This window comes from Lemur catta, chromosome 1 (genome assembly GCF_020740605.2).
Source record: "Lemur catta isolate mLemCat1 chromosome 1, mLemCat1.pri, whole genome shotgun sequence".
In the NCBI taxonomy this organism is placed as follows: Eukaryota; Metazoa; Chordata; class Mammalia; order Primates; family Lemuridae; genus Lemur; species Lemur catta.
This window is the reverse complement of record NC_059128.1, coordinates 63,106,441-63,133,287: the sequence shown is the minus strand read 5'-3', so window position 1 is coordinate 63,133,287 and position 26,847 is coordinate 63,106,441. Positions and strand designations below refer to the sequence as shown.

The window sequence follows — 26,847 nt, the reverse complement described above, 5'->3', positions numbered from 1 at the left end:
CTGAAGTTAGGTAAACAAGTAAAATTCAAAACGTACTAAAACATGTAATCATTTTTAACGGAATATAAGATATTTTTAAATGTTGGAAATGCAGATCAAACTTACTCTTTCAAATGTTTTCTGTGCTTTTTACTTTTGAGTTTTCTGAATATTGACGGTCCATTAGTTCTTTTTATCACAGTTAGTTTGTAACACAAACTATTTATTTATTCTAGAAATAGAACTCAATCATAATTCATTTAGCTAATATTGATGAAAACACAAATGTTAGTCATCTGGAGGCATGTTATATTGGTTTATAATAATTTAAATGGAAAAAGTTAATAGTTACTTTTAATAGCAGAGGATGTCATATTAGCTATAACTCATAAACAATAATTTTAATCTAAGACAAAAATCTCTGGCTTTGATCCATTTCTGACAGTTGTAAAACTGGAGACATGCCTGTTAAATTGCTAGGTAAGAATAAAACTAAATGTAAACCAGTTATGAAAGTAATTTTCTTATATGTTCAAAATTCTATTTTAATTATGACAAGTTGAATATTACCATATTGGAAGGTATTTTCCCATCTTGATTACACTTTCAGATATAAGCCAATATAACAAATGTGAGCTGTGTAATCTAAAGTCCAAATGAACAACAAAAAACACGTTTCCCTCTGTCCTACCACAGGATTAGAATCTATTGGGAAATATTGTAGGGAATAATTACAAACTACTAATAATATGAAAGATTGGTGATAATTATAATTCTTTCAAAGAATTAAGGATTTTGTTTTGTTCTTCTCTTATATCTTACATCATGTTATCCAGAAGATATTATGCTTCTTGGTATAAAAACAGAAGAAAACAGAGTATAAGTAACAAATATAACAGAGTACAGTAGAAAGAATATAAAATCACAAATGACTTATTATTTCAAATTAGCAAAATATTAGATTTGGCAGAGTTCAGTGAATGTAGTAATATATCTATAGGGCAAAAATATCAGTAAACATAAACATATAATTAGCCTTAGCCTTTTAAGAAATCATTTTATAAAAATTTACACACTCATATAAAAATAAGTGAAAGAAAATACAACTCTAACTTCAAAGACAAAATTATTAAGATGGTTTTCTTTTCTTGACCCAGGATTTTTATTTTTACTTTTTACTTTGAGAAAAATCATAAGTTTTATTTTTATTGCTGTTGTGCTCATTTGTCTTGTTTTTGTTTGGAAAATAAAGAATGATGTAGTAGAGGAGAAATAAAAAAACACAGAATCAGTTGTTTTCCCAATAGTTTTCTATACCATATAATTAAAGCTCATGTAAAAGGTATGTAGAGTGAAATGTATATATGCTTTTTAACTTCATGATTTGTAATATTAAGCTTGGTTCTCACTTTATGTAGTACCATTTCCTTCAAAGAGAAGTGTTGGGTTTCATCACTAAAGATGTGTAGTTTACTAACCAATGTATTAGGGCTAAAATGTGAGCATTTTAAAGTACTTTTGTTTGAAGGGAACACTATTGCATAAAATGAAAATCAAACTCCTTATATAAAAAATCCTAAATGTCAGTTTTGCTTCCAGTTATTATATTAAAAATTTTCCTGAGGATACAAATGTATTAGAATCAACAAAGGAGGAATATAATTCTGATAGTCTTACATTAGATTATATGCAAAAGCCACATTTAATATATTTAGAAAATTAGTCAATTATATGAAAAATATATTAAAAAGGTCAGCTTTATTTAATATTTAAATAATCCCAAAAGGCCCTGTATTAGTAAAAGAGTGAAAATATTAAAGAAAATAACATTTCTCACCTAAATGAAGCTCAACTCAGACAAAATGAAAATGTGTTTAATCATTTTAATAAATATATTATTCAACATTTGTCAAGTTGAAAGTACAGTATGGCTCTGAAGTACATAAAATATTTTAGATAATCTCCTTAAATTGGCAAAAATAACTACACTTTTGAAGAATGATCTCTAAATACTTAGAACCAAAACAATCATCAAATGAAACTAATAAAATATATTCTAATTGTAAAGTTTGCCACTCCGGTAATAAAAATGCTCAGAATTTCTTAAATACTAAGAAAGTACCATCTCCTGAGTTGTTAAACATCATTAAAATTATCACAGATACCAATTTTCAGTTACTTTTAGATTGCTAGAAATGCTTTTCAGCAATAGTTTTAAATTTTTTACATTATAAGAACACATCTCAAATAAAAAGCAAATAAAAATGCATTCACTTTTAAAGATATACCTTTGCTCAATTTACACATTTATTTTTTACATATATTATATCCTTCACTTACATACCAAGAGTCCTAGGAATACAGTAAGGGATATTAAAAACACCAACTAAATAAATAACCCCCAGAGTTACATAAAGTAGTCACAATTTTAAAGGAAAAATCCAAAATTCTAGTTGTCTACCATCTGAATATATTTTTTGTTGCCTAAAATTAAAAATGCATATAAATTTTTAGGAATAACTGGTATTTCTTAGGCTATTTGGAATCTGATCTTGGTGTATACATGTGAATGAACGAATAAATCCTTAACCCACCATTATCTTTTTCTCCAGTTTGCAGGCAATCACCCGTGAAAAGTATGGTGTAGATGACAGGATGATACTGTACCTGATTAGCTCTGGAGGTGGTCATGGGATCAGATGGAGAGGACTTGGTGGTAGTTGGGGAAGATGGCAATGTCTGGGAACAAAGCAGTTCAGGAGCAAATCAACCTTTATAAGCCTTAAACTGATTATTTAAATAAAACAAAATAAAATAAAATGTAATATAACGAGAACAAAATCCTATGAACAAATTTTTCTCCTATTCATTCAAATTTAATGGAATTTAAGATTAATTAACTAATGCGTGTAAATATGCATGCATAAGCATGTAAAAATAAATTCATGACTTGAAATCATGATGGTGACTGATAAAAGTTCACATGAGTACTAAAGGTATTCTGACCATATTCATGAATAGTAGTCTCATTTCTTTCCCGCTTATTTTCTTGGGGGAAAAGAGATGTTAAAGAAAAATTCAAGAAGTTCAATGAGTAAACTGAAAGAGTCATTTTCCTATCAATGAATACAGTCGGAGATTTGAAAAAGTGGTGAGATGAAGTTTACTTTGGCATAAAAGTATCCACCTACTTAATATGTTGAACATCACCAACAAGTTGATTCCACATGAATTTAGGGATCCGTACTTAAAAGCAATTAAATTTGCAGTTCTGAGTTCTTAATATCACATTATCTTCTAAAATATTAATTTTTAATAAATTTAGAGCCCGTCTGAAAATGTAAACATTAACTTCATATTAATAAACAGGTAACTAATGATATTATAACAAATTACCATAATATTTTATCATTTATGCTAAACAGTAAATTTAATATAGATGAAGAGTATAATATATTATAGTATCATCAGCCTGTATTAAAACTAAACACACAGAAAGTTAGAAATCATTTATTGTTCATTTCTAAACATATATATACTATATATAAAATATGTTCTATGAGACCACATATATGTGAACAATTCATTAAGATATTTTAGAAACTTCTTATGTCTAATAGAATAACCTTAAAATGTAAGCTAAGTTTTTTTATTTTTTAAAAAGTGTCATAAATTCACTTAGCAAAATAGCATTGCTTATGTATCATACTCAATAGATAATATTTCTTAATAGGTGAAATGGGGTAGTATACTATAGAGACAATTGTATATGAACATTATGTTTTATATTCATGCATATATCAAAATTACTCAGATATGAGCAAAAGCATAACTTTAAAGGTTCAGCAGTATCAGGAAAATTAGATGAAATTACTTAAAGTCATATTTTTGTATTTAAGATTTCAAAAGTTCTAATTTGGGTCGAATAAAGCAGTTAGGAGTAAAGGAAAGGGTAAGAAATTCACAGGCTCATGGTGAACTCATTCCCCTCCATTAACAAAATAAGATTGGTTCTAACTTCATATCATGTTTTATGTAGTCCACTCCTCAAGTAATTCCTGATTCTTCTTAAGTAAAACCTAAGATACTTTGAGAAAACCTAGACTTAGTGGTGAATCAAATCAAGATTTTTATCAAATCATATAAAAAAAGGGGAGGGGAGTTATAGTCAGAAAATCTCAAAGAATTTAAAAGAAAGTTTCAAATCCTTTATTTTCTAGTTTTGCTCTTTATAATTAATTCTTGCCATTTCTACAGAGAGACTTCATGTTCAGTCATTAAAAATTTCCCTAATATTTTCTTTTCCATGTAATACTACGCTGAGACATATTCTAATGACTTCATGTTACTATTTGTTCTATAAACTGAATAGTAAACGTTTTATTTTCCCACTGCTGGTTTCTGTTATTACACAGTATAACTTGGAGGAGTTAGCATACATTTGAAAATATGCTCTGTACTAACATCAGATTAATAATGAAGTTACTGACTAAACAGATGTTAAATAAATCTAGAGGCCATTTATCCCAATATGAGCTCGATACAAGTTCACTAATCTACAGAAGAACAAGATTCTATGTGTGTTGGGCTCTTCTATTTCCATAAGGATAAAATCAATATGAAGTACTACAGGTTTACTATGACATCCACCTTGTCCTAGATACAAATTCTCAACAAGATCTTTATAGCAAAAAACTATGTGGAAAAAGTAGTAATATCAAATGCCTCAGAATTTGTAGTCACTTAGATGAATATGATCTTTTGTCGATTTTTTTATTGCCTTTCTTTTTGCTTGGCATATATATGGAGTATTTGACATGTATTAATAATTGATACCACTCACATTCATCAAAATTGTCCTTAATAATTCTGATGCTATTTCTTTCCCACAGGAATAAATGCAATAGGTTTAAACTTCTGGATAATATTAATATATTTAGAATAATTCAGGTTTTGGTTATTAAACATTATAATCTGATGAGAAGTTACATTTTAATATATTAAATAAACAAGTGAAAATTATGCAATTTTGTTTGGGCTTCAAGGGATAAGACTGTTGAAATGTCACAGTATATTGTCTCTAAATATATTTTCTTGGTTTAAATTCCTCAAGTAATGAAAATGTAATGAAATAAAGATGTGATGAGTTTTCTAGATATTATTCATATAGATACTTTTAAGCACAAAACATCTCCTGCTTCACAAACTCTATTTATAATAATAAAGATATTCCAGAAAGTTTTCACTTCAGTTGATTTTTCAAAAAATACTAGGAGGAAAAAAATTGTTCTCAGAAACAGATAAATATAAATATATTAAAGTAATACCTTTAATTTAAAAGATTATATTAATTAATGAAACAAGTATAATAGTTGTTCTCAACCACACAGATAAATGGAACAAAAATCCATAAGAAACAGTTCATTGTACAATATAAATGTACATTGTTTCCTTAATATTTCATATGCAAACTAAATCCATTTACTGTGCAAAGTTAATTAAAGATTAGTGGTTTCAAGTTAAATATCCTTTAATAAAATTTCCTGTATACATCATAAAGATGCAATTAACTGAATATCCACACAACATCAAGTATCTTGATATATTTGTTATAACATTTACAAAGCACATGCTCCTCCAAAAATTAATTTCTTATACACTTTTCAAATATTGAATATGAAGGACAGAGTCACTTTTTAGCACCACTTCCTTTTTCAAATGGAAAAGTATAATTTTTTTAAAGCTACACAACCTGAATGGCTGTTTAAGAATCCTTTAGACATTGAAGGCTGAGATGTTTATTGCAGATTTTAAAGCATTTCAATAATTTTAAAATAATGGATTCTTTGGAATATAAAATAGTTTTTCATTTTTAAAATCAAGCACTTAACAGTAGGTATTTAGTTAAATACAGATATAACTAGGCTTCTGGAGATAAAAACTAAAGTTATTACAAATTATGGGATGAATTCTTGTTAACAAGGGACAATTTCGCTGGGTCAGAGAATATTATTATAAATAAAGTTTATAATAAATACAGCTTGCTTTTAAGCAAGTCTACAGTAAGAGACAGCCAAGAACTTCTAATATTTATAGATATAGCAAAAATAGCAATGAAGAACAAATTCCAATTGTAATTCAAAATTTATTACTAGCTGAGTAACATTACTTAAGTAATCAACTTCCCAAACCCATTTCGAGTTCTGCTCAATAAACCTGTATACTACTCCATTAAAAAAGGAATAGAATATTTTAAAACGTAATTGCCATCTTTAGGTTTTCATTTCTGAAAAATATCCTCCTTTTTTCCAACATTCGAACTATCTTTCAACATCTGATCTAGTTAATTCACAGTTTTCTTTTCCTAATAACAGCTGTACCTACACACATTCTAAAAGTCTGTTTGGTTTCTTTCTTTTTTTTTTTTTTTGAGACAGAGTCTCGCTCTGTTGCCCGGGCTAGAGTGAGTGCCGTGGCATCAGCCTAGCTCACAGCAACCTCAAACTCCTGGGCTTAAATGATCCTCCTGCCTCAGCCTCCCGAGTAGCTGGGACTACAGGCATGTGCCACCATGCCCGGCTAATTTTTTCTATACATATTTTTAGTTGTCCAGATCATTTTTTTTATTTCTATTTTTAGTAGAGACAGGGTCTCGCTCAGGCTGGTCTTGAACTCCTGACCTCGAGCGATCTACCCGCCTCGGCCTCCCAGAGGGCTAGGATCACAGGTGTGAGCCACCGCGCCTGGCCTGTTTGGATTTTTTAACACAAAAAAGACCAAAATGCAGAAATGACTACTTTTTTGCAAAGCCTTCCAGGGAAAGTAAAAAGATTCTTTTGGAAAATATCAGGAATAATCTGTAGTCTATAGAATGTCTCTTGGCCAGACAACCAAAGCTCTCCACTCTCTGACTCCATCCTATCTAACATTAATTTCCTCTAAACCCCAATATAAATATTACACTTCTACTGAGACAGTGTCTTTACTATTCAACAAATATGATATCCATCTCCCCAAATCCATATTTTTTCACCTTCTTAAAATAAGCTTTTTTCTTTCTTCTCAATTTCTGCACAATCTTCAAGGTCCAGTTCAGTCTTCACCTATTTACAAGATTATTAACTCACTCTAGTCTCCTTTTCTTTCATACTCCTCTGAACTTTTATAGTATTATTTATACTGTAGTTTTAGTAAATAAATACAATTTTACATTTTTATGTTATTTTAAGCACTTACCTCACCAACTAGTCTTCAAGGGCAAGGGCTACAATTTTATATTTTGCAATTCATTAAGAAGACATTTAATAAATTCATGATTGAATGAATGAATAATGAATAAATAAATTAACAAGTACTATCTTTGCCAATTGAGGTAAAATTCTTTGGGCTAAATGAGATTTGCTTGATATCGTGATTTAATTTTAATACAAGAGAATTCTTTAAATGCCATAACCACCTCTTTCTTAATGTAGCTTTTCTTAAAAATATATTTGTGAATTAAGGAATGAATATTTCACAAAATCTTATATATGAAATCAGATATAAGACTGCCAGGCTAGATTTCATCATTCTACTGTATGATTTGTGAGACCAGTATGCACTTACTTTCCTAAGAAACTGTAATTTGAGGACCCATTCAGTCAATAAGGTAGGTTTCATTTGGGTAGAATGTTCTGGTTCATGTGATTTACTCAGTTACCAACAGTACTTAGATAATAAAATTCAAAATACAATAGTTTATTAGGTCCATAATAGATGGTGTGAAATGATAACTTTTAAAGCAAGTCTTGTTTAGAATTAAATTTGACTTTCTCTTTTAAGTCTACTTACATATAAACTGTACTTTTAAATGAGCATAATTTTAAAATTATCAATCAAAAACAATGAACAAATTTAATAACTGAAACAAAATCCATAATTTCATATTCAACATGAATCCATTTCAATGCAGAAGTTAGATATTCTGGCTCCAGCATTTTTAAAAATCAGTTTTATTCTTTAAACAATCTTACCTAGAAGAAAATTATTAATAGAAGGTTTTAAAAAAATTATTTTAAAAAATTAACTTTAGGACTGAAGCTCAAAGGAAATGTAATTGCATGTCCTAGTGAAGGGAAACACTACCACTTAACAAGAAACTTTATTACGATTGTGTGTATTAAAACCTAAAACACATATAAAGAGCATACAAAATATGCTGTCTATTCTACTGCAAAATGATTTATTTTAGACATAATTATTTTATACTGAATAACAGCATCATTTCTTCAGAAATAAAATCATGGTTATTTAAATTTATATATTTCACTCACTATTTAGAGAATAACCAAGTAAAAAGTACTACAATAAATACCTAGAAAGTTAGAGAATCCCAAACTTAGGGCATAAAAAATTCTGTTGATCTATAATATGTTGGAAATTATGTTCCATTTCTCACAATGTTTCAAGCAGATTTTTCAATTTTTATATTACAAAGGAAGTGCTTAATTCTTAAATATATTGTCCTACTAGATTTATCATTCTCTTTTTGATAAATTATTTTAAATAATACTCTATTTCACATACATTATTAATCACATGAAAATATTAATTTACAATTTTAATTCCATGAGTTTCTACAAGGCTTACAAATGAACACAATTACACAACACTATTATTTTTAACACTTATCTTAAATTGAAATGACATCATCCAAAAAGGCAAATAAAAATAAAACAAATATTTTAAAATTCTAGTCTTCATAAATCTATACTGACACTGGATATATGATTGCCTGTAAATCTCATATTGCCATATATAAAACTGAAATTTTAACAATGATTCATTGACCATATTTTTGTGGTACCAGCTATTTGTTCTTATAAAAAATAATAATAATCATTAATTAATATCATTGTCTTGAACAAATGCCAGTGATATCATACTACTCAAACCACATCTTATATTTTACTTTTAAAAAAAAATCAAGATGTTCAATTCACCTCTATCCCTAAATGTTTGAACTTTCTCACAGAAGTTGCAAAAGAAATGGAAGAACAAGATGAATTAAGGCAGAAAACCAATAGACCTTATACTTATACTTCAGTGCTTATTCTGTAGATTCTTAGCCCCAGATAATTTTAACCCAGAGGTCTTTAACTAAACTATTACTTTTAAAATCCAGATAAATTCATAGTATCACTTTCAAGTAATCAGTCTTTAAACTACTCTGTGTATTCATCTAGTATAGATAAAATAAACACTTCAAAACTATAAATGGCTGTAAAGAATAAAAAAATCACTGATGTTTACAACTTTAAAATATTTATATTCTTCCATGTACACATTAAGGAATACTGCTTTTAAAAGTTATGAAGGGTATGCAAATTGAACAATTTGACATTGACAAAGAATATAATATGAATGATTTTATATGGAATAACAGCTACCTACTTATGATTTAAACATAAAGGGATTTTTTAAAAAAAGGTAATTAATAGAAAATTGAATATTAGCTTATAATTTGAAAATATAAAGCCTAATTATTGATTTTACATCATATTTGATTAGCCAGCTTTATGTTTATCTATATACTGGTAAAATTATAATAGATTCATAACACTGTTCAGTATAAAAATACTTTTTCAATTCAGAAACATGAAATTAATAAGACTTTGAGCTACATTTCAAATTTATTACAATGAACATAAATATTCTGTAAATGAAATATTCTGTGAATTAATGAAGAATAGTACATTTCTTTTGGAGGCATATTCTATTGATAGTAAAATTAAGTCACAAATTAAGAGGCTGATTATAAAAGGCCAAAGGTAGAAACAATAATTATGAACATAAAGATTCAAATAAATTTATAGATGTAAGAGTTTGTGGTGGAAGAAACCACCTTACTTAACATTAGTGTCATTTTTCCCCTACATCATGTCAGCCATTACTCAATCTTAAAAACTCACATTGGTTTTTATCAAGTAAATTTTTTTTACAGAAAATCCCATACATTCAAAATGAACATTAGTCCTTAATGACATATATTTAAATCCTATACAAGTTATACAAAACATAATAGCTGATTTGTAACAAAGGACTGTATGCTAGGTACACAAATTTACTTATACATATTTTTTAATAAAAAATGTTGAACATGACAATTAACATAACAGGAGTCTATATTCACTACAAATATCACTAAAAATAAGGTATGAAAAATTTTGGGGATATCATTTCATTTTAATTTTATATTTTATTTAAAAGTGATATAATTTAAAATAGATTAAATTTCTATATATTAATGAAATTTGTGTCTATAAATTTAAAAAAGGGCCATCACAAAAAAAAGAGTCACATTAAGTGCTCCTGAGTGTAACACTAATAAATGAATAACTTAATTTATCAATAAATAAACTGATCATTCTAAGGAAAAGAATTTGATAGTCTTTAAATAACTAAGTGACAACTGTGGTAGGTTTAGGTATGCTTAGGGGAAAAAAAACTTTTTATTCTAAGACTTTAAGGCTTCTTTTGTAAGGAATTTATACTATGCTGTGGATATTTCTCTTTGATTTCCCAACTAAACACTCACTTGTTTGATGCGATCTGGATTAACGGTGGTCTGGGGTTGTAGTATGCTGACAGGTTCTGTCTTGGCCACATTTTGGGGCATTTCTCGAATTTTTTCTGCAATGAATCCATGAACTGCATTCAGTGCTTCAACTGTTCCCTGGATCAAGCACACTCGCTCAGTAGTACCTGTGAATAAAAGATTATTTTTCAGAGAACATTCCTTATTTACATTTTTTTAAAAAGCTATGAAAAAGGATGATACAATGATGCCAATAAAATAATATAAAATATAGAACTCTAAGTTAAAAATGTTCAATTGAACCAAACATAAAAAAATACATACATGTCCCTTTTTATCAGTCTTTTCTAATTGTTTTAGTCTCAAAAAAGACTTTTGGATTCCAGCACAAGTTCTGAGCAAATCACTCATTCATTGGTGTAACAAATACTTACTGAGTGTTTACAAAACAACTTAGGGTTAGAAACTGGTAACACACAGATGAAAATCGATGGACCCAGCTTTCAAAGAGCTTACTCTTTAGGGAGAAAAACAGATATCAAGTCAGATAATTTTAAGAAGGTATAATGTGAAAAATAATGGAGGTAACATGGATGGTAAAGCTATCAATCATAGCAACAATCACTACCTGATATTTTATATATATATTTTTTCATTTTTCCACTACAATGTAAGCTCCATGTGGACAGTAAGTTTGTTTTGTTTTGTGCTGTAGTATACCCAAAGCCAACTATAGCCCCTGGCACATAGTAGGTACACAAGAAATGTTTGTTGGATAGATGAATCAATGTTGCCTTATTGAAGATATAATTTTAATAAAAAGACAATATCAGGGTTCAAAATGAAATTTAAAAGTAGTTTATGAAACTTGAAATTTATGAATAATTGATAAAGGCATTATTAATAGTATTTGTTTCATATCCAGTGAATAAAATGTAGATATATGATCCTAGACAGGACTAAAATGAAACTGTGTGAAGGCAATAAAAATAAATAGTTTTTCAGACTATTCTGACGCTTATTGCAGCAGCCTGGTATTCAACTGTAACCTCAGTGTCCCAGTGCAGCAACAGTCCCCACCTTTTTAGCACCAGGGATGGGTTTCATGGAAGACAATTTTTCCATGGATGGGGTGCGGGAGGCAGAGCTCAGGCGGTGATGTGAGGGATGGGGAATGGCTGTAAACACACTCTCTGGCCTGCCTCTCACTGCCTGCCATGCGCCCCCTCCACTTCCTAAGTTTCATGGAAGACAATTTTTCCACAGGCAGGGGTTGGGGGTGGGGTGGAGCTCTGTGGCCAGGGGTTGGGTACTGCAGCAATACAACAAACTCACTTTTCAGAAATAAATATTTGTCTTCTAAACAATTGTAAAAAAAAAAAAAAAATCAAAAGGATTGTATTTTAAAATTTGTAAAAATTTTTTTAATTAGCATGAACATTTTCAGGTGATACTTAAAATAATAAAAATTCAAGTCTATGAAAAATGTTTCCTAGGTTGTACAAAATATTTCAATAGAGAGCAAAAGTATAGCTTTTATTTATAACAATGGATAAAATTCGAAAAGCACAATGTGAATTTGTGGACTTAATTTTTCCTGTTTCTCTTTATCAGCTTTTCTCATTCTTATCTATCTTGATGTATCTTTGTGGTTCTTGAGTAAAATGATCTAATTTATAGGGATACTCTAGGGAGTCTTTACAAAGTTGTATTAGGTGTCCAATAAATAACTAGAAAGGATGGGAACTGATCAATGTAGCTAATGCACAGTGTTCTTATCCAGGTCAGCAGACAACACAAAACATAGATCAGATTGCATTCCTGTTTTTGAAGACAAATACAGAGTGCTCTTTTGTGGACAAAACAGCTGAACTTAAACAGTGTAAATTTTTTTAAAACAAAACAGCACTAAGTAACTAAAGAGATAATAAATTTACGTTGTCTTAAACTTCTGGTTTGACATTATACATACCATGTCAGACCTCACAGTAAACCCAATACCCTTCAGATTGTATAGACAAACAGAAAGTAAATGGAAATCACTGAGCCATAAAGAAATATGATTGTCTAAAACTAAATTTCATATAATGGAATGTATGAGACACTTGAAGATAGTTCAGAGTCACAGTTGCAGAACATATTCTTTGAGGATTAAATTATATAATTTCCATTACAACTATCACTACAAAAAAGAGAAAGACAAAAGAAGATTCTACATCTACCACCAGGAAATGTTGTAATCCTCAGAAGTGACACTGTCATATTCTTCTCTAATGGCCTTTTCACTCAGATAACACAAAACCATAATTTTTAGAAGAAAGTCACAAAAAGGAAGACTGTCAGGTATATGATCAAACTGTAACAAAATGAGCCTATAAATCATTGAAGTTGCTATTTTTTGTCATTTTAAAGGCTTTTAGGCTCCATTAGTACACTAAACTGCCAGTTATTTATAATTTTATTTGTTTAACAGTAGCATTTACTTCTCTTTGTAATAGACTAGCAACAAGAACTGAAATCCAGTTACATAAAAGTACATGCTCATATTTTGTATAATGTAATGATTCAGGTATATAAGACATCATTAATTTTAAATTGCACTTTTACAGGAGAAATTATAATAACTGCAACAAGAAGGGTCAATGTCAAATACACGCGATGACATTTGATGGCTTTAAGTTTTGATTTCACATATAATATCAAATAGACAGTTTTCTAAAATTATATATAATTATCAAATAGGTTTCATAGGAAATTTTTTTATAGAAATTGCATAAAAACATACTCTCTATGTGCTACTGTAACTTTGGACAAATCACTTAAAAAGTTCCTGCTCCTATCTAAGGCAGTCCATCACTTGTGCACTGGACTCCACCCCCTCTTACCTACCAAGTCCACTCTTTTTCCAGTTATCAGACTTCTTTCTTACATCATAATTTTTTCTATTGGATCATTTCCACCATAAGAAAACATGTTATATAATTCCTTCAATTTTTAAAGACATTGACAGAATTAGAAAATTAGCCTTTTGCAAATCGAATGGAATAATTGATTCAGGCAAAGATCATAAATGGATAAAGTCATTAGATAAATGGTAAATGGGGAATTTTCAATGGAAATACCAGAGTGTCACCCACTGACTTCAATGATCAACATCAGCATGATGAAGAGTATGAAAACCAAGTATCACGTGTTTCTTGATGTAATGGAATACAAGGCACACAGCACCAATTACAAAGTAAGTAGCTGACCCTAAATCTAATCAAACATTTAACACTACATTACAGTTTAGAGATTAATAATGAAAACAGAGTAATAAATGACACCATAAGGAAGCAAAGATACAAGTCAAGAATGTAAAATAGTTTATAGAACAACTGACACAACTTTATCAATAAAGAGGAGATTACTCTCTAGACAAAAGGAGACTTAAGATGTATTATGATCAAATGTAAATTAGAATTCAACTGGATCCAAATTCAAACTTTTATTTGAAACATAATTGAAGCAATGATAAGGACTCCATATTTGATAGTATCACAGAATTACTGTTAATTTAACAGGTGCAATTATGACCATCAGCTTATATAAGAAAATGTCTTTTTTTTCTTTTTTTGAGATGTATGCTGAAATATATACAGGCAAAATGACTGGTATTTGCTTCAAAATATTTCTACAACAGCAAAATAGGAGTAAACAAAATAAACATGGCAAAATCTTGGTATTTTTTATACAGATGAAGGGTATAAAGTGATTAGAGGTTCATTGTCCTAATCTACCCTTATGTATGTTTAAAATTTTCATAATAAAAAACCATTTAAAAGCCTTGATTGACCTCCTATATCCCTCTTTTGGTTACAGTTCAATTTACTTAACTCTCAAAATTCCTTGAATGAGTTTTAAATAATCTCTATTTCCTCTCATTACCCAATCTTGAATCTACTCCAATATGGCTTTTTTTTTCTTGAATTTACTCCATTACGGCATTTGTCCCACAACTACATTGAAACCACTCATCACAACTGTACTTGAGCAAATCCCATCTTCATGTCTTCATGTTGCCTTCCCATTAGCAATATTTAACAAAGTTGACCATTCTGTTCTAAAAACATTCCACTTGGCTTTCAGAATGCCATATGCTCATGGATTTTGCTTTTCACTCAATTTATTCATTCATTTGATAAACATTTACTGAGTCCCTTCTAAATGTTAAGTACCATACTAGAAGCTCAGGATACTGCAATGACCAAACAGACAAAAACTCTTGTCTTCATGGAGATCACATATGAAGAGAGAGAGAGAAAATACTAAAAGAAAATAAGTGCTAAGAAAAAAAACTGGGGGACAATAACAGGCATAGCAAAGACAAGAAGCGAAGTAGGAGAGGGACTTTGGCATTTCACTATTGTATTTACAATGCCTAGAATAGTGCTGGCACACATTAGATACCCAACAAATATTTTTTTGATAAATGAATAACTCCCTGCGTCTAAACTTTCTTATCTGTATTTTGAAAACATATAAGTGATTGATTTCTAAGGCCTTTTTATCTACAAAATGTTTATAAAACTAGTAAACCTTTTTGGGTTCATAAGATCAGTCAATGCATATGAAAATGACATATATTTTGGGAAATAATTGCAAAAATGTTATAAATTATCCTTACATCCATAAAAAGGGCACTTGGTATTAAAATAAGGGCTCTGAGAATGGTACTAGGAGAAATAATGAACAATTCAATAGTTTTTTCTTCTTCCTAGGGTAGGGAAAAAAATAGATCAATTCTAAAAATGTCATCTACCTAAGGGACTGAGGTTAGGGAAAAAATATTTTTTGCTAAAGTCTAAAGTGCAGTCTAGGCTGGGTGTGGTGGCTCACGCCTGTAATCCTAGCAGTCTGGGAGGCCGAGGCGGGCAGATTCTTTGAGCTCAGGAGATCAAGACCAACCTGAGCAAGAGTGAGACCCCATCTCTACTAAAAAAATAGAAAGAAATTAGCTGGACAACTGAAAGAAATACATATAGTCCCAGCTACTCGGGAGGCTGAGGCAGAAGGATTGCTTGAGCCCAGGAGTTTGAGGTTGCTGTGAGCTAGGCTGATGCCACGGCACTCTAGCCAGGGCAAAAGAGCGAGACTCTGTCTCAAAAAAAAAAAAAAAAAAAAGTGCAGTCTAAAATTTTTTAGAAAACTGAGACCTTGAGACCTATTTCAAACCAGAATGTGATTATTCTAAAATAATAGGCATATGCTAATGATTTGATCCATATATTTCCAATTGTCAATTATAAAGCAAATTAGAAAACAGTTTGGATGTAAGAAAATGAATCAGTTTATGGTCCTATTGAGAACGTAACTCAGTATCAACAAATTTATATAATTCTTTAGGAAATAATTAATGCTATCTAAAGTAAGAAATTTGAGTGAATGAGTTTTGGATAATTTTTACAGTAAGATAACAGCTGCTTACAGTGCTGAGAAATTACTAATTCTGGATAGCTAATATTAATATTTTGAATGGATAAAGGTATATGTCTTTCAATAAAACATTTAGTTTCCACCATTTCAAGAAATATCTCCTAATATGTTACATATTTTCAAATACATTTTAACATTTCCTTGGTATTTGAGGTCAATTATAAAGTCAGGGCAGTAATAAAGTAGACACTTCAAGATTTTTTTGGGTATTTATGTCTATTTGCCCTACACAAATGGTGCTTCGTGAATGGTATCTGTTGTTTAAGTTTTCATATTCTTCTCCTTATTGCCACTTATCCTTGCTGTTTGCTAGAATATCTGATTATAACAGGCTCCTCTCTTTACTTATACTTTGCTTCTTTTAATCTTCAACTAGCTAAGAAAGGCTGTTAAAATTCTATAAACTAATAATAAATAGGCTCTTAATGACAACCATAGGAAAATGCTTGACCTTCATGAAATATATCTAGGCTTTTTTCTTTATTTCCAAATCTGGGCTAAGTGTCAATAGATAAAATGTTATTTTAATGCTTTCTTTTTAAAAGGTTTAAAATTATACATAGGCATGCTAATTTTTAAAACTAAAACATAGAGTATCAATTTTTTTATGAATAAAGCAATCTGCAATGAGTTTTTTCACTATTCTCAATCTAAAATCATGGTAATCTAATTACTTGTGCTATGTTTTTATGGTTTTTAAAAAAGCATAAGTATTAGCTCATTAGCTTTCTTTTGGTTTAACTATTAAAAGTACAGAGTTTATTACAAATTTCAGGTTAGAATAAAATGTAAATTATTTTTAAAATGAGAATAACAGTAAATGTTAAATTTAACAGATTAAAATTGGAAGATGCTCATATATGCCTTCATTTTAATATATTAACTTTCAACACATGTTACCATGTTTAATAAGTATTATCCATACTAATATATATGTGAGAAACATGTATTCCTATTAATGTCTTTATAAATAGATGATTTACATTCATTTCTTAGGTTTCCATATTTATTGGTGTAATTACATCAGCAAAAGTCTCATTTAAGAGTATTTTAGGTAATGCATCAAAAAAAACTCCATTTAAGGACATTTAAGGGTTTGCTAGGTGTAGCAATTATAGTATTACACTCTTTCCGGGGAAGATATGTACTTTATCAATTTCATGAAATGAAGCCATTCGAGGGTCTTCTTTGAAGTACCCAACTACAAGCCTTTTTTAATTATTTAATTTTCTATGTCCCTAAACTCATAGAGAACAACTAATATTATTCAAAGATAAGTGCTTTTAACAGTGATCACACCTATGTTTGCCAACCATTTTATGATTTATATAGTGTTATATAAATTATAATACATATATTCAATGTATATTTTTATAATTACATATCCTATAATATATAATTTTTATATATACATGCATACACCCACATAAAATCTCAATTAATGGTTCACAATAAACAAGGCAGATAATATCTCCAACTTCAAGGTATGAGAGTGGAAGCAAGTGCACCAAAGACATAGCAAATGCAGAGAAAAGTTAAGGTCTTGACAAAAAACAATGTTTTTCCCATTATACCACATATCTCCTAAAAATGTAATATTAGGCCAACTATCAAATTAAACACATTTAAGAAAATCAAATATGCTTCAGCTTCATTATGGGAAAATAATTTTCACTTAAGTTTAATAATTTTTTTAAAGAGCACTAAGTCATACCATTAATATTTATTCACAGATTTAACCTAATTATGCATAAAATGAAAGAAATGACTGAATCTTCTTGCAGAGAACAGACCACCACGCGAGGTGGTTAATAATTGTGTGGACTATTAGTAATATTTTTAAGAATAAGTTTTTAGATCAACAAAAGCACTTAGGAAAATTGTCATAAAAAGTAAGTTCAATTTGTAATTGCAGCTTTTATACCATTGTGTGGTTATGCACATTTGATACTTCCTCCTACATTACAGTTACTGAAGGGAAAATATACAATATCAAGAAGAGGCCTTTAAAAAAAAAAGAAACCATAGGAATTGACATCTTATGATGCAAAGTAATAATTGCTTTTCTTCTCCAGGTGATTAACTTTCTACATAACCATGTCTCTACTTCTAAACTTAAAATTTGCAAAAGGCCGTATAATATGCTTTAGTCACAAACCAACATAGTAAAGTCCTGATACTCCATTTATAGAACATGCTTTGACATCAAAATATATCCAATGAAGCCAAAGGGTAAGAATATACTTTTCAAACAAATTTAAAAGATATTATTAATATATTCTTATGAATGGCAATCAGAGTATAGATATTGTCCAACTTCTCTCTCATTCATACTCTGTCCCATGTATGCAAATGGTATACTAATTTACTTAATCCACCATTCCCATAAAGTATCATTAATACAATTGGAGAATTTAACTTCTGGAGAACCCTGAAAGCAGACATATCTCAAAAATCTACATAAAAATTGTATTTTGTCTCATATATGCTGCAATTTATCTCTAGTTTTTCAATTCTGAGGCCATGCAAAGATCCTACTAATACTTATGATGATGACTAGTTGTTCCTTCAAACTCAGCATAGGTTTATGGTCAATTCAGGATCATTATAGTAATCCTAGTTTGGCCAATATTATTACCTTTTAATTTCCATCATGAATTATAGGAAAATAAAACTAAGACAAAATTTTCTTAATAATTTAATTATATTTTTTATGTATACATAAATATTGACTTGTTGAATTATATCCACTCCCAACCACTGCCACCATTTTTGACATTAATTTGTACTCTCAAATTTCTACTATAAGAAAAATGGCACCTGAAATGCTTCTAGGTATTCTTTATGTGCTAATAGGTATTCACTTGCAGAATTTTGCAGATTATGCTTGGAAATTGGGAAGACAGTTTGCAACAAATATGTGATATCAAATCAAGCTCAGAAACTCAGAAGTGTGACCAGTGGTTAGCATGCAAAGGTAATCAAAGCCATACGTAGCTAAGAAGAGAAGCATACCCAGGAATATGCAGCTTGGTTAACAAACTGTAGAATGCTTGCATATAAGTTGAGAGCAAGAGAATGAGTACCTCTGGTGATAGCCCCATTTCTGACATATAACAAAGTTATCACCTTTGAGATCCAATACAGATTAACGCATTAACCAAAATTAAACACTATCTTTGTTTCCTATTTTCTCAAAAAAAGAGTTGTTTAGAGAATGATTACACCATTCTCATGAGCCCATAAATCCAATATGAAGGGAAGGCCTACATTTGCACAGATTTCAAGAGGAAATGAATTATTCAAGTCAGTGAATGATTAACAAATGTCATACTTTTGACTACATGCAATTTATCAAAGAAATGTAAAGGCGGCATGAAGAATTGTGACTGTTGAACTTGCTGGGAGAAGGGATATGGGAGGCTAATTTGTAAAGGTTGGAATAATGACAGACATTTCAAGAGTATTATGTAATCTGTTATTAAAAACTATTTTATTAATAATATTAAAAGGTACTAATTTTGTACAAAGTTTTATGTGTGCTGAGATAATATAAAAATGGCATTTAAAAACTGTGGTATATATAAAACTGGCCCTTTTAACCATTTAAGTATATAATTCAGTGGTATTAATTATATCTAAATGTTATGGAAACACTCCCACATTCTATTTCCAAAATTTTTTCATTGTCCCAAGCAAAAACTGTAACCAGTAAGAAATAAATCTCCATCCTCTCCTTCTCATATTCCCTAGTAACCTCTAATCTACTTTCTGTCTCTAAGAATTTGTCTATTCTAAATATTTCATATCAGTGGAATCATTCCATATTTTTCATTTTATGTATGGCTTATTTTACTTAGCATAATAATGTTTTCAAAGTTCATTTATGTTGTGGCATATATCAAAAGTTCATTCCTTCTTACAGCTGAATTAATATTCCATTGTGTCTATACCACATTTTTTAACCCATTTACCTGTTGGTGGACAATTGGGTTTTTTATACCTTTTGGCTATTATAAATAATGCTGCAATGAACACTGGTATACTTCATTGTATATGCTTCAATGCTTGCTTTCAATTCTTTTGTATACATACCTAGGAGTGTAATTCCTGGGTAATAAGGTAATTCTGTATTTAGCCTTTTGAGAAAAAGTCAAACTATTTTTCACAGAAGCTCTCTATTTTACATAACCATCTACAATGTCAGAGGGTTCCAATTCCTCCACCTCCTAGTTAACCCTGGTTCTTTTTTTTTTTCTTTTGTTATTTTTTTCTTTTTTGTTTTAATACATATAATAGCCATACTAATAGGTGTAAAGTGCTACCTTGGAGTTCTGATTTGCCTTTCACTAATGACTGAGCATCTCTGCATATTCTTACTGTCCATTTGTATATTTTCTTTGGAGAAATGTCTTTTCATATCTTTTGCACATATTTTAATGGGTTGCTTGTCCTTTTGTTGTTGAATTTTAAAAGTTCTTTATATACTCTGCATATTAAAGTCTCATTGTGTAAATGATTTGCAAATATTTTCTCCCAATCTGTAGATTGTCCTTCATAATTGTCCTTTGATAATGATAATATCCTTTGATGCACAGAAGTTTTAAAGATTTGATGAAGTCCAATTTGTCCATTTTTCTTTTGCTGTTCCTGCTTTTCGTGTTGAAGAATCCATTTCCAAATCCAAGGTCATAGAGAACTATCTCCATGTTTTCTTCTATAGTTTTATGGTTTAGCTCTTATATTTAGGTTTTTAATCCATTTTGAGTTAATTTTTGTATGTGGTATGAGGTAGGGTTCCAACTCCATTCTTTTGCATGTGGAAATCCAAGTTGTCCCAGCACCACTTGTTGAAGACACTGTTCTCTCCCCATTGAATAGACTTGGTACTTTTGTCAAAAATCAACTGGCTATAGATTTATAAGTTTATTTCCGTACTTCAATAATATTCCATTCATCTATATATCTATCCTTATTTCAGTACCACACTGTTTTGATTACTGTAGCTTTGTAGTAAATTCCTAAATCAGGAAGTTTGCGTCCTCAACTGTGTTCTTTTGCAAGATTGTTTTGGCTATTCAGGGATCCTTACAATTATGTAAGAATCTGAGGACTGGATTTTCCATTTCTATCATAAAAGCTGTTGGAATTTTGATAGGAATTAAACTGAATCTGTAGATTATTTGGGTAGTATTACATCTTAATAATATTAAGTGTTCCTACTCATGAGATGGGATTTCTTTCCATTTAGTTAGCTCTTCAGTCTTTCATCTCCTTTGTTAAATTTGTTACTATGGAGTTTATTAATATTATTGTAGATGATGCTGTAAAACAAATTTCTTTCTTAATTTCCTTTCCAGATTGTTCACTATTGTTGTATAGAAACACACTGATTTTTTGGGGTGTTGATCTTGTACCCTAAAACTTTGCAGCATTTGTTTATTAGCTCTAGTAGCTTTCTTATGGATTCTTTGGAGTTTTCTATATATAGGATCATGTCATCTGCAAAGAGAGATAGTTTTGCCTCTTCCTTTCTAATGTGGATGCCATTTTTGTTTTCTTATCCAATTATTCTGGCTAAAGCTACCAGTACAATGATGAATATTAGCATGGTGAAAGCAGACACATTTGTTTTGTTCCTGATATTAGAAGGAAAGTTTTCAATCTTTACTATTCAGTGTGATGATAGTTGTGAGTTTTCCATAAATTCCATTTATTATTTTGACAAAAAGGCAATATTTTGTCAAGAAAGAAATTACAAACCTATCCCTAATACAATATTGTAATCTATATTCTCTCTGTGCATCAAAGGGAGACCATGATGCTGAGAAAAAAATGACAAAATATCTTCCTTAAATAAATAGCTTCCACATACCACAGTATAGTTAGAGAAAAATGTGACTTTGGGGCAGATGTTGAGGCTTAAGAGCTCAAAGATCTTCAACTCATTTGCTAAAAGTTATTTTTGTATTTCCTGATGTTAACAGACAATGGAATATATTATTACTTTGTTTTTTAACATTGAGTATTATAGAATTACAAATTTAGAAATATCAGACTATCTTAAGAGTTATAGGGGCTAAAGGTGAGATGTGAAAACAGATAATACATCTGTCAGATACCTGTTTGACTGCAGCTCAAAAGGTAGCTACTGTTCAGATAAATTTCTGTGATACCACAAACTAAATGTGACATACCCCATTATAATCTTAGTTTTAAAAATAAGTCTTAGAAAATTACAAAACTGTGTTTCCATAATATATTTCTGTAATTCCAATTATTCTTCTTCCATATAAGCCTCTCTCCTATCTTTGTCTCTTTTATTTTAAATTATTAAAATGTTATAGAGAAGGCTTGACAACTCGTGGAATCATAGACTAGATATTACCTGGATGGAACAGATAGTGACTCTCTGTCAAATACATTCATCTACTTTCACAAGACTACACAATTCTCCATGGATTAAAACCTCCTGAGCCTCTGGATTGTGCTCCTGACTTCTAATTCCCTTGAAGACAGACCCTTGGACTCCTGGTCACTCACTGGCCTCTGATCCATGTGAGGACAGAAAACTGGCTTTCTGTCACCCTCTAGCCTTTCCTTTAGAAGGGATCTCTGGGTCTTTGGCTTCCTGGCTTCCCTCCATGTACTTCTGGACTCCTTCCCCTTCTCTCATTAATCTGGCCCCTGTGAACAAGTTCTTGGGTATCTTTCAGTTAGTTCATTTGAGCCAATTCTTCCCTTGACCATTAACTACCTCAATACCTCAGTATCACATTACCTCTGCTCTTCCTTCATCAAAGACTACCACATAATAATAAGGAACAGAAAAGGCCAGTGGTGCCATACCATCAAAATAATAAGCTGGACTACAACTCTAATTGCCTATCTTCCTATAAGACACTGCCATTCCTCATATTCCTTTAGATCTAAGTTACTAGAAGTCTAAGTCAGTCTCCAGTCATCACCAAACTCTTATCCTAATAGTCTTCTTTATATCACTGAATCTCATCCTATTCCCTATCTTTCTAAATCTCTTCATAGTGTTCTCTGTTACCTCAGTTTCAAGATATGTCCTATATCCCAAACTTCTTTTTTGAATGTCCCATTTAGCTCTATCCGTTAGATAACATTTGGCTATACCCTTCGTTCTTTATGTCCCACGGTGCCCTATCAGGTAGACAAGTTTTTTTTTTTTTTCTTCTCTCAAACCCTAGGTTACTTGGAGCCATGAAATATTTAGGTATTTTCCTTGTCTACTTTGCTGCTTTCTTGCTCTCTCTGCCACAGTTTCTCCTTTTTCCTTCAAAATCTTTGGAAACAAAGACTGAACAGGTATATAGGTATAGAGACAGACAGTAAATTAGATGCCAAAATTTTCAGTCAACAAGGTAAAATGACAAGGATATTGGAACTTATAGCCCTGAGGAAAAATATACTTGATAGTGGTATAGTGTTACAGCATTTTGCCTTTCCTTTCCATGTAGTGGCCTCCATCAACCACTTCCTTCTTATGGAAACACTTTCTTCTTTTGGCTTTCTTGTTACTACTCTCCTCCCAGGATAACTGTCTTCCCAAGGTAACTCTCATTTAGTCCCATGGTTGTAAATACCATAAATTATATTCTGAATTAATTCACTCTCCCTTTCTCTCTACTGACTCTTCCCTAGTTGCTCAGAATAATTTTTGAACATATAAGTCATATGTAATTTACCTGTTCAAAATTTATGGTTTCTTGGGCCAAGCATGGTGGCTCACAACTGTAAACTTAGCACTTTGGGAGGGCAAGACGGGAGGATCACTTGAGCCCAGGAGTTTGAGATCAGCCTGAGCAACATAGTGAGACCCTGTCTCTATGAAAAAAAAAAAAAAAAAAATTAGCCGGGCATGTGGCACGCCTGTAGTCCCAGTACTTCAAACACTGACATAAGAGGATCACTAGAACCCAGGAGTTCAAGATGGCAGTGAGCTATGGTGACATCACCGTAATCTAGCCTGGGCACAGAGCAAGACTTTGTCTCAAAAAAACAAAAACAAAAAAAAAAAAACAACATCAGAAACCTATGGCTTCTCATCTCATGTTAAAGTCAAATCTAAACCTTTTCACTGTGGCTTTCAAAACCCATCAAGATTTGGCCTCTGCTTAAGCTCTTAGTCCTCATCTCATATTACTCTTTCTCTCTTTTTCTACATGTACTCCAGGGAGTCAGGTCTTTTTTAGTTCCTGGAGATGCCAAGCTTATTCTCATGTAGGCCTTTTTTTCCCTTACTAATCTCTACCTTGGGAACACTGACTCTGGCATTTCCCATAGCAGACCCTTTTTCATCATTAAGGCCTTAGCTCAATAATACCTTATCAGATAGGTCTTCCCTAGCAGCCATAAAATTGCCTACTCTCATTCACTGTCACTTTGTGCTTATTTTATTCTTACTTTTCCCATGATCCTTATTATTTTCTAAAATTCTTGCTTGTTATCATTTGTTTACTTCACTATTTCTCTCTCCCTCTGATGGAACAAAAGATCCAAGAGGGCAAAAACTTTTACTGTTTTGTTCACAGGTGTACCCCAGCCCAGAACATAGTAAGCTGTTAATAAATAACCATTTATTTAATAAACTAAAACTATGGCCCTGGATGAAGCACATTATTAAAAGGTTTTTAAAATCCAGATTGATTATATTAAAATCCAATGTAAATGTCAAAAGAAGAGGGAAAATGCATATGAATTATCAATGACCCAAGGTAAAGCAAAGACCATAATTAGACTCTATTTACCAAGGATTATTATCACATAATACTCCCTACTGATATCTACTAATGAATATATCCACCATACATTTCTATTCCATGACATCTCTTCTCTCTACCCATCCTCTTAGAAACACTGAGGGATGGAAGATCAGCCCAATGCCCCCTTATTCAATTATCTTCTTTGTTTGCTATCTTGGGATATAGAATAAAAAATTATCTTATGACTATTTTTTCAAGGGTACAACCAAATCTAGAGAATAACTTTGCAAATGTTTTTCACAGGGAAAAATACCCAAATTAACCAACTCCTTACATTGGTCAAGTACAAAGTACAGATCAAACTTCCTAATTAAATTTAATCACTGTGATGATAAAATGTTAAATCTGGACCACAAACTCAGGCTTTCTTAACAATATTGCTTCATATCAAACCTTGACATTTTAGGTTTGGCATCTATTAGAATGTCATAACTACATACTGTTAGAAAAAGAAACACATATATTTGTCAATTAAATTATCTGACCAAATTCTGCTAGATTATATTGGAACTAAGGCAAAGTGTTAATATATTGCTCATGAACTTTTCTATGTAAAAATTCTAACATGATTTTGAATAAAAGTTCTACTTGATAGACGAAAAATTAAGTGTTAATATGAGATATTTCTATAGGACCATGAAAACATATTATTTATTTACTCAGTGAGTTTCTAATAGGCCCTGAGGAAACATTATTATATAAATACCTATAATCAACTGACCGAAATATTCTGAAAAAAATGGCCCTTGTTACTCTAATAGTGAAATAATTTTAGAGTAAAACTATTCCTAGTTTTTTCCTACTGTTAAGTCAAGATTATAGACATTTGTATATGTCATAATCATGTGTAATATATTTCCAAATTTAATATCACAGAAACATAAATGAATACAACAGAAATTGGACATTAAAAGTGAATGTGTCTAAGTAGTTTATAAAAAGTCTTATTTCTGAATAAGACCTATATAAGAGTTCTCAAGGGTTGGTTTTGGGAATATAGTAAGGAAATTTCTTTGATTGATTTGGAAGGAATAAACATTTGGAAAATTTACCTCCATTCTTCTTTTAAATAATTTAAGCGTATCTAAAAAGAAGATATCTTGCCATTTGCCACATGGATGGACCTGAAGGACATTACGCTAAGTGATAAAAGCTGGACACAAAAAGAAAATTATTGTAAGATCTCACTTATATGTGGAATCTGAAATTTAAAAAAGTCAATTATACAGAGATAGAGAATAAAACAGTGGCGGTGGTGGGAATATATGAAGGTATAGGTCAAGGATGCAAAGTAGCAAATATGTAGGATGAACAAGTTGAACAATCTAATGTACTAGATAAAGACTATAGCTAATAATAATGTATCATATTCAGGATTTTTGCTAAATGAGTAGATTATAGCTACTCTTGCCATAGGGTAGAAAATGGGTAACTGTGTAGTGACAGATATGTTAATTTGTTCCACTAAAGTGACCATTTTATTATATATATACACATATATATGTATATATATGAATCTTATAATATGTTATATATCTTAAGTATACACAATAAAATTTATTTTTAAAAAATACAAAAAATTATAAGAAAAAATAAAATTATAGATCAACAAACTAAAATTATACATAAAACAATGCGAATCTGTGAGATATAGCAAATTGTTTTTTTGTCTGTGTCTAATTCCTAATAATGGAGGGAAGAAATCCTTTAATGATTGGAAACTTTTAAGCTACAGGCTACTGTTCTGCATGTGTAACTCAAAAAAGAAAAATAGTAAAGTAATACAGAAACTCCAGGGGTAACATCAGTGTGAGCCTGTAGAAAATTTACAAAGACTTGGACCAGTCTTAGTCTGGAGAAAATACATATGGACTTTAAGTACACCTGTAATCCTCAGATATGATATTAGCAGAACAGATATACACAATTAATCTATTCCAAGCTTGTTAAAAATTTATTCTTTTATGGAAATCTAGGCAGGGCTTTCTTTCCTTTGTATTGTTATATGGCATGGTATGGAGAAAC

At 30.6% G+C, this 26,847-nt stretch overlaps 1 protein-coding gene across 1 annotated transcript in view; it reads right to left on the bottom strand.

Annotated features, from left to right (window-relative positions):
* NOVA1 (NOVA alternative splicing regulator 1) overlaps positions 1 to 26,847 on the bottom strand; it is a 147,865-nt gene that overhangs the window by 23,884 nt on the left and 97,134 nt on the right. Inside the window, exons 3-4 of the mRNA XM_045569424.1 lie at positions 10,556 to 10,722; positions 2,647 to 2,718 (exon numbers count right to left, since the gene is read on the bottom strand). Of these exons, the coding sequence (XP_045425380.1) occupies positions 2,647 to 2,718; positions 10,556 to 10,722 (239 nt within the window). The remainder of the gene's footprint in view (positions 1 to 2,646; positions 2,719 to 10,555; positions 10,723 to 26,847) is intronic.